Source organism: Anguilla anguilla, chromosome 2 (genome assembly GCF_013347855.1).
Source record: "Anguilla anguilla isolate fAngAng1 chromosome 2, fAngAng1.pri, whole genome shotgun sequence".
Lineage (NCBI taxonomy): Eukaryota > Metazoa > Chordata > Actinopteri > Anguilliformes > Anguillidae > Anguilla > Anguilla anguilla.
In genome coordinates this window covers 37312960-37325614 of record NC_049202.1, presented here as the reverse complement: position 1 = coordinate 37325614, position 12655 = coordinate 37312960, and the positions used below count along the sequence as shown (strand labels likewise).

The 12655-nt window shown below is 51.4% G+C and overlaps 1 protein-coding gene across 5 annotated transcripts in view; it reads left to right on the top strand.

The window, feature by feature from the left end:
• Positions 1 to 12655, top strand: part of LOC118220721 (breast cancer type 1 susceptibility protein homolog) — a 31961-nt gene that overhangs the window by 6986 nt on the left and 12320 nt on the right. For 3 of the 5 annotated variants that reach the window (XM_035404867.1, XM_035404866.1, XM_035404868.1), the window contains exons 9-16: positions 199 to 3243; positions 3364 to 3437; positions 6258 to 6408; positions 6598 to 6658; positions 7466 to 7632; positions 10109 to 10368; positions 10621 to 10708; positions 12549 to 12626. In XM_035404867.1, coding sequence (XP_035260758.1) covers positions 199 to 3243; positions 3364 to 3437; positions 6258 to 6408; positions 6598 to 6658; positions 7466 to 7632; positions 10109 to 10368; positions 10621 to 10708; positions 12549 to 12626 — 3924 coding nt within the window. The remainder of the gene's footprint in view (positions 1 to 198; positions 3244 to 3363; positions 3438 to 6257; positions 6409 to 6597; positions 6659 to 7465; positions 7633 to 10108; positions 10369 to 10620; positions 10709 to 12548; positions 12627 to 12655) is intronic. The other 2 variants (XM_035404871.1, XM_035404870.1) reach the window with 2 other exon arrangements.

Genomic DNA, 12655 nt, shown 5'->3' with positions numbered 1-12655 from the left:
TGGAGTATATGACAGGGAGTGGGTGAGCAAAATACTTTTTTTTTTTCTGTCAGTCTGTCGAAAGCCACAGTGGATAGATACAAGAAATGCACAAAGATAGACCGTGTGCCTTATGCGGCTGTAAACTTTCAGATGCTTGTAATGTATCTAATGTGTCTTTTTAAAATTCAGTTTTTGATTTATTTTTCTTTTTACCAGCCAAGCAAGGCTATGCTAAACTGATGGGCCTTGAAGATTCTTGCCCTGTCGTCTTGGATAAAGAGGGTTTTGATCTTCCTGATATCCCCCCGACCTCTGAAATGGAGACTGATGATAAATGCATCCCCAGCATCAACTACATGGAGACCCCGGGTTCGAATGTGGAAGTAGCTACTCCCTTGGGAGCTGAAATAATTAAGACTTCGAGGAGAACAAAGAAAGATAAATCCAACGATGATTCACGTGAGCAAAGGGAGGGCCTTGAAGAAGTTCCTAAGAAAACGGACAGACGACCTCGTAGGGCAACAACAACAGTGGTAGGTTCAGACCCTGAAAAAATAATTGATAAAAGGTGTAGAAGAAGTCTTCAGAAGGTTTCAGAGTGGCTGTTAAAGATCTCACCGGAGGATGTGGAGGAAGACTGTGATGGCTGTGTGTCAGATGGGGGAAGTTCTTCCTCCACTGTCAAAGAGAACAAAGATGAGCAGGAGCCCTTGACCCTACGAAGGGATGACCACAATAAGAGCTTAGAGGAGCAGGTGTTTGGGGTCGTCTACAGGCGGGATCGGAAATCTAAGGGAAACCTACTCAACAGAACCTTATCGCCAGAGAGCAGAGGAGTCGCAGCTCTGCCTGATTGTCATCCAGCAGAAGAGGCACAGATCCAGAAAATAGCTTCCATTAGGAGGACATCCAATAGACTGGCAGCTGCTGGCGAGATGTGCCATATTGAGGAAAAGGAGGAGGAAACTCATGTTGTGAGCAAGTCAGAGTGCTACGAATCAACGGTAGAACCTATCAAGGGCCAAACAGCTGAGGAGGAGGAAGTTGACCAGATAGAACCTGGTTCATGTGGCTTATACAGAAAGAAAATGGAGGGAGTGGAATTGCCAGAGGAGGATGATGAAGAGGACAGTCCTGTTTTTGAGGTGTCTCTCCGAAGAACTACAAAGAGGGCAAGATCTAATGCGGGGAGTACATGGAAAGAGGTGGACAACTTGCGTCAGGATGGAAATAGAGAATCTGGAAATGCTAAGCTAAGTAAACGGAAGAGTGAATGTAGGAGGAAGGAAACCAAATTGACCCAAATGAGGTCAGCTAAAGTTGCTAAGCCCTTGGATCTAATCAGCAGCGGGGTGAACAAACATGTCCCTGCCGTCAGGCTTGAGAACGGACCATTAGTTGTCGAGTCGGATGTTCAGATTGAGAGTTACCCAAGTAGCGAAGGCCTAGGCAGCCCAGCTGCGAGGATAACTAGGCAGAGCAAGAGGCTGCAGGCGTTCACAGAGGAGGTTCAGGGGATCAGAAAGAAGACCAGATTAGTGGGATCCGCAAAGAGAGTCGTCCCTCGATTTGATGAAGCACATGCTGTGGAAAAGGAAGACTTTGAGAAGACTGTTGTGAGAGCTGAATGCCCACAAAGAAAGAAGATTGAAAACAATGTGATGAGAAATGGCTGCATTGTAGATAGCGAGTTGGAAAACATTGAGAAAATGGAGTCAAGCATAAGTGAAGATATGGAAGTTCTGTATGAACAGAAAGACAGCCCCACCAAGAAAAGATTTTCACCGTCTGCAGTTCCAAATGTAGAAAGTTCGTCTGATGTTAACTTTCAGGAGACTGCTGTCAAAGGTGTTCACCCAACCTCCCAAGCTTCTGAGGACCATTCACAAGCAGATGTGGTGGAAATTCATAGCTCTGTGGAGATCTTTGCGTGCCAGGTCATTCAGGTTCATGGGGATGAAGACGAGAAGAATGACAGCGAGCCGGACACAGAGCAGCTGCTAAAAACCTTCAAGGCCACCACAAGGCGATCATTTCAGCTGGGTGCTCCTGGCCCTATTACGTCAGACAGGGGTTTGACATACATTGACATGCAAAATGAAGAAGAGGCGCCAGAGGTTGATTTTGTAAATGAGGAAATGAATCCCAACAAGGGTCTGGAGCCATCCTGCCTGAGTGAGACTGTGAAACAAGCTGAGGTGCAGCAGAACCACGAGACCTTGTCTTTTGGAATGCCGAGTCCATCCATCTCCAGAAAAAATGAGGTTGAGAACTCTTTGTGCAGTGACTTTATACCACCCACAAATCTGTCCAACCATAGCTTGCCTAAGTCTCTGGGTCTGAAGAAAAGCCATAACCTGACTGGAGACGCTTCCAATGAGATATCTGAGGAGTGCTCGCGCTCAGACATTGGGAAAGGTTCTGAAGATAAACCCACCGAGAACTCCGATAATGGAGCCACACCCACAGGTAGGAAAAGAAAAAACTCTGAGACGAGCTCCAGGATTTCTGTCAATTCTCAAACGATGGACTCGGAGCTGCTCTTCCCAGCCCTCGTTGCCTCTGAGGAGGAGCCTAAAGAATCAGCCAGTGCCATCAATAATATGCATTTGGGGGAAGCGGAAAGTCAAAAAACTTTGGTAAGCATTTCAGGGGACTCCGAAAACAGTGGGGTTTTCGAACCAGGCATGATAGGGTCTGGATGCCCTTTAGGAGATGTTGACAAGGTCTCCACAAATCGATCACATGGATTCCATTCTAGCCGTCAGGCAATGAAGCTGCCAACCTCAGGAATGGACAAAGTCCTCGAGTCATCAATGACGCCAGATGACCTCTTGCCCCCGAATGTTGTGGTCCGTGCCCCTACTGAATGCATAGTCAGTGCAGGTCCAAGTGACGGGGCTCAGAGTATGGAAGGCACCACCCAGTGGAGTAGTGAAGGTGGCCCTACACAGAGGAAGAGGAAGAGACCCCAGAGGCTGGAGTCCTCTGGGTCTGAGAGTAGTAATGAGGAAGATCAGCTTCCCTCCTTTGCTCAACTGTTTGGACAAGACAAGTCCAAACAACCAGCTGTAGTAATAACAATCCCACTGAGCGGAGACCACCCTCCTGGTCATGGTCAGGGCAGTGCAGAAGACCCTATGGAAGGTGCCCCTTTTGCACTGAACGTTGTGGCTGGAAACCCCAGTTCCACCTCCCCTAGTCCAGAGTGGGTACCAGGCAGTCAAGGATCTGTGGATCTTTTTGACACACCAGAAGAATGTGAGTCTAATTTAATTTGATTCACCGTAACTTTTTTTAGTAGATGCAGTTTTAAGTATTTTCAGGTAGTCAAATCTGATATTTTACTCCATACCCCATCTGTGTCTTTCTCATTTTCAGGTAAGGGATTGCCAGATGATAGAGTTCACTCTGTTGAATCCTCACAGTTTTCAAATGAAATCATTGCTACTCAGGTGAGAAGTTGTCTCTTCACTGAATTTTCATTTACATTCCACAGCTGTACCCCTAGTACATTATCTCATCAGACAGCGCACACACACACACACACACACGCCAACACACACGCAAACAGACTCTTACACACACACACGCAGTCACAATATATTCTGCAAGATAATCATCCCAATCATACCTAAAAATCTACCAAGAAATAGGTAATTGACAACAGAGTTAATGTTTTTCATCATCCATACTAATCAGCCGTACTGTAATACAGGTTCTGTGCATTTGCATGAGTGACAGAGAGAGTTGGGCCATTATAATGTCTACTTAGGTATGCATCTTGTCATCATCTTCTGTGTTGTCATTGCATTCCAGTCAATCCAAATTCCTCAGTCTAAAATTCTCATTACAGTCCTGCCAGTCTGTCCCATCATTCTGGGATTACCGTGTCGTTTCAGGACCTGCCACTTGAAATTTTTAAAGGCAGTTTCATATTAAAGGTACAAATGCATCGCTGGAGTCTACAAAACCATTTTCACATTTCTGAAAGAATTATACATTGAGCATGAAACGTATCTGCCTCTGTAGTTTTGTTCCCTGAATGCTGAATACCATTTATGAATCTGAAGATCTTGGCTTTTTTTCCCCTTTTCTCATAGAACATGTTATTATAAAGTATGTTGTACTGTATATTGTACTTAAGTATTCTTGGTGACAATTTGCAAATGTGCAAAAACTTGAGACTGGAATAACAGAAGTCGCATGAAGTAATTAGGTATTCAGTGTTTCCCCTTAGATTTTTTCCAGCAGTGGTGCATGGGTTTTGCAAGGGTTCTCAGCTTTACAATGCAACTCAATGTTGCATGCGCAGACACACGCATGCTGACACAGCTGATTCTTTATTATTTTATTACTATTGATTTACTTCTTTGAAGTAGCTATCCATAACAGAAAAGGCCAAATGAGGCAAAACGTTATTAACAAAATAAAGTTACACTCATCAATTTCAAAATGATCAAAATTGTGGAAATTTTTTGCAAAGGAATGCCTTGTGTGACTGTCTTCTGAGAATTAGATAAAATATTTGAGATATTCAGTATTTTTTTTGTGCATCATGACTACACTCAATAGATCTTGCGGGCATAATCTGCGCATACTTGCAGGGTTGTGAAACAAAATATGTTTAGTATGTAGACAATCATTTGTGTGTGCCTGCTTGAGGAATTCAATTTTGCTTGTATAGCGCTTTTTGCTAAGGCATTGTCAAATACATTTTATGGTAAAACAGGAAATGGGAAAACTGGGAAAGATGGAGTCTGAACTAACAGAAACATGCAAGCGAGAAAAGAAAATCCCAGTGGCATGAAAAATCTCTTCCCCGGTGGGAAGTTATCTAGGGTGCAATGTGGCTGTAGATGGGGAGTCCATCCTCTGATAGCTGGCCCAGTATCAATGGAATTAGTCTGAGCTAAATTGATGCTCTGCACATTTTAATGGCATGTGAGCTAGCTGACTAAGGGTATCAGTTTTGTGATGATAGTTCTCTCGTGTTCATTGTCAGTTAAAATTCTGCAATATTATGTGTGATATGTGAAGCTGCTAATGGAACTAACGATGACACGAACAGCAATAGGCACTGGAATGCTTGTTGTGTGGCCAAGATTTTAGGACCATCCAACAAGGCATCAGCAGGATATTGATCTGGCCCCATCTCACAGGCTAATTTGGCTTCAAAGCGATGGCCTGGCATTTCCGCTCAAGCAGTTTGTGGAACTTAAAGGCACCACTTCTCTTAGGGCTTTTTTTTGTTTGTTGCCATAGCAACCGCCTCACTCCGTCTCCGTTCCCACCGTCGATGCCTGCGCGCACGTCGCCTTTGCCGTGTGTCGGCCGCGGAAATTCCACCGAGGCTAGGCACAGCTAACGTACTCATTCGCGGACCAGTTTGTGCTGTGACGGCCACGACCACCAGGTGGCAGGCTCTTCACCCCCTTCTCATAAGTTTGTCGTGCGCTTGAAGACGGACTACCCTGCCAGGTTAAAAATGTACCCCTCAGCAGCTTTGTAAATTGCATTTCATTACAGGCAGGGATATGCAGCTGGGGAGATGATATTCGCTCACAATGCCATCTATCTTTATGCACCTCTTTTATGTGTCTGTTTGTTGGAGTTTCTCTTCACGACTGTTAGGCCGGTAGTGGGGGAGGGCTCGTTTTTTTTTACTGCAGGGGCGATCATACTTTGGTTTCCCTGGAAGCTGATTCAAGGTCTGTAAAGAGAACAGCCTGCTGTGTTCCTCCATTGCTGATTGATTTGGAGGTTTCTTGTGCTTGACCACGTGGTCCCTTATTCTGGCCCAGTGCTGCTCTTCCCAGCTAATGTGCTGTGAGCTGCGGTGATGCGTTTGGCCACGGGCCGGGACGGTGTTGAGGAGCGCCGTGGCGGCACGACCCATCGTGGGGCTCGAGCCGCATGCAGTCGGCAGCTGGGGACGGGGGACTGCCGGATCCACTCAAAACCAGGGCGTCCCGCGTGGAGGTGTAGAAATGTAGCCATCTCCCAGGCAGAGAAACGCACTACTCCAGGTTTGATTGCCATCTCCCAGTGTTTTTGGAGATCACTCCCGGTCTGCGTTCGGGGTGAACGACTCTGGAAACGAGACGAACGGCGGGGGCCTGCCACATTAGTTGACCGACGGCGGTTTTGAACCCCCCGCCCCCATACCACCCACCCCTCCCCTCCCCTCCGTCGTCCTCGCCGCTACGCCCAGCCTGCAGGGGGTAACGAGGGCAGTGCAGGTCGCTCACCGTCCCTTCACCCCCCTCAAACAGCAAAAGGCGGCCATGCAGGCGGAGCTGCGGCGGCTGGAGGAGATGATGGCGCTGGTGTCCGAGGCGCTGCAGAAGAAGGCGGACGGCTCCCAGGCGCGAGCGGCAGGGGTGCCGGCGTCCCCGCACCACCCTGGCTCGGCGGCGCGGAGAGGTAGGGCCGGAGGGGGGGCCGGGGGCGTGTCGGAGACGAGAACAGCGAAACTCACTTATCTGTCCGCTGCAGTTTAATGAGCCTTCACGGCTTACTGGGAGTTTTTTTTCCCCTTCCTTTTTTTTTTTTTTTTTTTTACTTCCATCCCTGTTCTGTTGGCGTCCAGTAACCGCCCCGTTCTGCCTTCAGTAGGTCTGGACCACCACCAGAGCCGCCCGTGCAGCGACCGGACAGGAGAGGGGACCGCAAGGTAATCGCCGCCCGCTCACCCCCCCCCCGTTCGTCCGGTGCCGCTCCCGGTGGCACGCGGGCCAATGAGAAAAGAGGTGTGTCCCCCCCCCCCCCCCCCCCTTGGCCCGGACTCCGCCGGCCAATCGGCAGCGGGCAGGGGGGCCCCGATTTCTCTTTCCGTGAACCGTGAGCAAAGTTGCGCGCGCCCGGAGCGCCGTGCATCTCGGGAGACAGGCGGATAATCTCCCTAATGAAGCCGGGGCCCGCTCGCGCCGGGGAGAATAAAAAAGTCATTAGCGGCGGCGGCGGCGGCGTATTTGTCATCCGGTGGCGCTTAAAAAGGGGAAAGTTTCGCGTCGCCGCGATCCGTCTCGCCGCGAGCGCGGCCCTCTGGGATAGGGGAGCGGAGGCTGGGAGAGCCAGCGTCGCGCCAGGCGCGGCTTTCGCCTCTCGGCGCCTCTTATCTTGAGTTAAGGGCTGAACGCGGGGCGCGCCGGTGGAGATTTACTGCGACGGGGCCCTTCCGCACCTGTTATGCGCCTCTGTTGCGACGGCTGGGCTCTCTCTGGTTGGAGCCCCACAGTCGCTCATTGCACTCGCCCAGCCCAATTCCTCCAGAGTAACGTCTTTTTTTTTTCACGAGCCAAAATGGCCGCACGTGCCGCATGCCTCTTATCGGTCGCAGAACTCCATCTCTGATCCGTCCACCTGCTCGCTTTCGCTTCAGATGCACGTGCCTCTCTCCTGCCGAAAGCTGTCCGGATTAGTGGTCATGGGTGTCTTTTCTGTTCCTCTTCCCCCACCCCCCCCACCCCCCTTTCCACAGGCACAAATCCTCGCCCCCATCCGCGCTTTCTCCGGTCTCCTCCCCCGGCGCCAGGACCCTGAGGAGCGGGAGGGGGTTCACGTCACCGCCGCCCGCCCCCGGAGCGACGGCGGGCCCCAGCCCCGCCCAGCCCGGCTCCGCCGAGGACCAGGGGAGGGTCGAGGCAGGTGAGGCCGGCTCGCTCGAGGGTGGGCCTCGGGGGAAGAGGGATGAACGGGATGAAGGCTCGGAAGCAAGCCTGTCACGGAACTTGTAACAGAAAGAACTGTTTCGGGGTATACCATTGCGTCATAAGCAGGGAGTTGGCCTTTCTGCTGCCCTCTGCTCAGTTGCTGGTCGCTGTGAGCTGGCAGTCGTCTACAAGGGGAAGTATGTAAACATGTCTCGCGTGTCCCTCCTTGTGTCCCTGCTTTTGATGGGCGGCTTTCCCTGGCTCACGGCCACCCCTACCCCCCCCCCCCGCACTCGGGCACCGGCGGCCATTATCAGGCCGTGGGGGGGTGGGGGGAGCTGCTGACTCGGCTCTTTCGGGGGCCCGTCGGCAATTATTCAGGGCGGCGGCGTTAAAATAAGCGTTGCCGCGGGAACGCGTCGGCTGGGGGGAGGCGCACTCGTTTCTCAGGGACCGCGAGGCGACGGCTTATCTTAATTCAATTTATTTCCGCTCCCCCCCCCCCCCCCCCGCTTTACCGCGGGGCGGCGAAAGGGCCGAGCGAGGGGCGGGTTCGAACATTTTCGCGGGGGAACGCGAAGGGCACCCGGCTCCTGGCGGCAGGCCCCGTGATTTATGGCCGCGCTTCGGCACCCGACACGCCTCCGCACCTCTCCCCTGTTACGCTTGACGACAAAATCCTAACAACATTTATTAAGAGAAGACACCAAGATTTATTTACCCCTGCCTTTGCTTTTTTTTCTGTAGGGCCAACAGGTAAAAAAAAAAAAAAAACATTGGGCCCACTTCCTCTGAGAGAAAAAGAGAAGGGTTTCTCTCTCTCAAATGATATTGTCCAACCGTTCAGTACCTTTCCACAGATACAGGCTTAGAAGATGATTCGCCAGGTGTGTGGTGTATCCACGCAGGACTTTGAATCCAGCCTATGAGTACTGCCTCAGTGACTGCTGAGAAATATGCCATTTTGGAAATATTTCTAGAAGGTTCTACTCAAAATGGTTGCAGTGGGAGGACTCTGGGATTGACCGTAATTAAGTAACTTCAGAACTCATACTTTTTTTTTTTTTTTTTTTTGGTTACAAGTATGAGGTGGCTACATTACATTTGATGACACAGACTGGCATTTAAAGATTTCACACTCTATCTGGGATCTTTTCAGGCTGTAGAAATGGAAAGGTGTAGCTTTTGAAAGGCGGCGTGCGATTAGTCGAGTGAGCGTCTGCACCCTGCCACCTCTGCTTTTGTGCACGTCTTATCGCCAGACTCGCCGCGTCCGTCCGTGTCTGCTTCAAAATGGCTCCGCGGAGTGTTCGCGCCGCCCCGGCGATGCTTTTAAATACGGCCGGGAAACTTTATTTTTTTTAAATGTCAGAGCTGTCAGACGTGCTTCTGAATGTATTTAAAGCAGAACGATGTGTTCTTTTGTAGGCAGCTAATCCTTGATTCTGCCAGTGTCCCCACAAGGTTGTTGTTACAGCTGTGAGGGATGTGTCACTTGTCTTTCCTTCCAGGTTTTCCACGAGTAGCAGTGCCGTCACGTCCACTCGTACTGTGATTGGTTGGGAAAGTGAAGGACAGGTGGTCAATAGGCATGACTGTTCCCTGTAATTAAGACCGGTCCGCGTTCTCTGCTGAGCGCCCAGTTGTCACCCGCGTTAGGCACACAAGACCCAACAAGTCTTTTAATCAGCTTGAAACCACATTTTCTCCAGGCACCCCAGTCTTAAGAAATTCAGCGAGCATCAGGATTTTAACGTTTAATGAGGCAATAATTGATTTTCGAGCTGTCGGAGTTAGCGGTTTGATCACAAGCTCTTTCGATTGGTAACGGCAATGCCTTGTGGGAAGCTTGCGAGCCAAATATGTTCATTAACTGAATACAGACCCTGCCGCTAACATGCTACCGAGCACCCGCGGGATGTTGTTCAGTGAAATTGCCTGGATTCATTACCGTTATCTGTTAGCTTTAGCTGCTAGCATGGGTGCCGATAGGGCGGTTGCGTTCAGCGTGACAACGATTCTTCGAGACGTCCCTCGCCTCTTCCAAGTAACACCCTCTGAGCTCCTGCCCAAATGGAGCAGGCGTCTCTCTGAGGTTGTTGCAAACTGTTTTGAGTAAACGTGCTGTTCAGAGCAGACTCTTAGTGGAGCACAGCAAAAGTGGTTTTGCTCCTGAACCCACCCACCCCACTCCTGTCGGCTAGAGTTACACCGTCCTCTTCCTCACTGGGCTGTTTGATCAACCACCTATCCCACACCCCCCCCCCCCCCTCACCCAACTGTTAAAGTTAGATTGACTCTGACTCTAAACTCTAACCCTGAACCCAAACTGAGGGTTAGCAATGGAGTGCGCCACTGGCTAGGCTAACTGATTTCCTAAGAGAATCACTGAAGCCTATTATTTAGAGGTTTAGTGCACTTGTTGTTATTAGCCATGGACCCTGTCAGTCGTTAATTTGTCTGTGGTCCAGCAGGGCGGCGCTGTAGCAGGAGGGGCAGGAGTCTGAGGAGCAGTGGAACAACGGGCGGAAACGCAGCCACCGTGGAAGAGTCGACCCAGGATGAGGCGATTCACACCCGCACGGCTGCACCCTCGTCAGGGTGCGAGGAGCGAGACCTCCCACCAGCAGGTGGCGTGCGTCCTGCCGTCGCGACCGCCAGTCCGGCTCAGAGGGGAACCACGCGGGGCAAGATGGTGCTGGTGGCATCAGGACTGAGCGCGGCCGAGCTGGTGAGGAAGAGCCTGTGACCCCCCCCCCCCTCTGGGGAGGCCCTAATCTCCCCTTCTCATCCCTCTCTTCCATGACCTTCTGAGGCACGCAAACTAGCGCTCGTTTATTGAGTGACATTTACGAAAAGGAAAAGGCTCTGGTTTGGCGCCGCCTCCTGCGTTGAGCGGCGTTCCCGAGAGCCGCGTTGGTCGCGCGGAACGAGCGAACGAGCGGAGTGAGTGCGTCGGCTGATATTTACTTCCCCCTTCCAGTCGGTGGTGAAGAAGTTTTCAAAGAAGACGGGCGGCAGCCTGTCCCCGCAGGTGACCCCGGAGACCACCCACGTGATCATCGGGACGGGTGAGTCCGCCCCGCCGCCTGGAGAGCTCGACGCCGCCCGGCCCGAACGCACGTTGTGTGAAGAGAATCACGGAAACATCCAGAAAGTCGTCTGTTACTGACCTTCTTAGCCAGTGAAAAGCCGTACAGTTCTAGCTGAGCACTGTTACTGACCTTCTTAGCCAGTGAAAAGCTGTACAGTTCTAGCTGAGCACTGTTACTGACCTTCTTAGCCAGTGAAAAGCTGTACAGTTCTAGCTGAACACTGTTACTGACCTTCTTAGCCAGTGGAAAAGCTGTACAGTTCTAGCTGAGCACTGTTACTGACCTTCTTAGCCAGTGGAAAAGCTGTACAGTTCTAGCTGAGCACTGTTACTGACCTTCTTAGCCAGTGAAAAGCTGTACAGTTCTAGCTGAGCACTGTTACTGACCTTCTTAGCCAGCGAAAAGCTGTACAGTTCTAGCTGAGCACCGGGCTAAGAATGAGAGGGGTGATTTTTAGGGTCGAGGAACGGAAGTCCCCATTTAAGGATGACGACAGGCCGGCTGCTCTTTCCGGTGGTCCCTCGTTATCCCCCAACAACGAACACCGACCCGCCGACTTTAATTTCTCTTTCTGACGCATTCATTTTTTTTTTTTCTCCTAAGCATCGCATTAGTTAAGCCTCAAACGCCACTGTTTCCCTGGCAACTAGGCAAAGGAACTACAGGTTCATTTGTGGGGGGGGGGTGGGGACAGGGAGCTCCTCGCAGCCGTCCTTAAAGGTGGGGGTTTCCTCCGCGGCCCGAACCCGTGGCTAACGAGGGAGGTGTTAGCGTAGCCCGCGCCAGGCTCGTAACCCGCGGTCGGTGAGACGGACTAGCCGTCGCCCCGCTCGGCTCTTAAAGGAACGTTGAGACGTTTTTCAGTTTCTGAGACGTTTTCTGAGGGCTCGGCTGGAACCGCTGTCTCGTCGCCGCGACTGATGGCCGTCGCCGGGCCGGCGGCGGCGCTAATGGCTTTTTAATGTAAGCCTAATTGGTTGTGCAGCGGAGCGAGGGAGAAGCGCGTCCGCGCAGGTGGCGACGGGATTCGTATCGTTTCGGGAGTTTAGAACGCAATCGGGGGATTCGTTGGAATGAAACGCTCGTATTCGTATTGTATTGTGTGTGACTCAGACCTGTCTGAATCAGCGGCTCGGGCCTCGATCCCCTCGCCACGCGCGGTCAGCGCTTCTATAAACGGAAGCGGGTGGCGAAAGGGCGGCTGTTCCGGGCCGCCGAGTCGTCGCCGAGCGACGCCGCCCCCCCCTCCGCAGGCTCGTCTCTGCCCGAGGCCCTACCGGCGTGGCACAGATCAGGAGAAAATGCAAAATGGCCGAAGGGACTGGGACTGTGGAACGTTTAAATGGACAGCTGGGATTCAGAACCGGGTTTTAATTGCACAGACGATTTGTGGGAGTTTTATAGAGTCCAGACAGATGTGGGGGGGGTGGGAGGAAAGAAAGTTTATGGGGTCCAGATAAGGTAAAAGAAAATGGCCCATATCAAAGCTGCATTGAGTGAATCAGAGAAGTATGAAGAGGGGAAAAAGACTGATTGGGCGCCAGCGGACATTTTGTGGAAACGATATTTTTCAGCGCTTATACCAGCATCTCGCTCACAGTGTGCGTGGATGTTCTCTTCATTGGCGCAATGCATTCTGGGTATTATTTACGCAGTTAGAAATGTCATTGGCGCACAAACAGACACTCTCTGGCGACTAACAGAGCTGCTTTGTTAGGTGGGCTTTGTGAGGTTTGCATTGATCTGTGTGCTTGTGTGTGTGTGTGTCTGTGTGTGTGTGTGTGCGTGTGCACGCACATATCTCTGCATCCTGTAGATGAGAACCTGGTGTGCGAGCGGACTCTGAAGTACTTCCTGGGAATCGCGGCGCGGAAGTGGGTGGTGAGTTTCCAGTGTGAGTACACCACAGCCCCTGACAGCTGG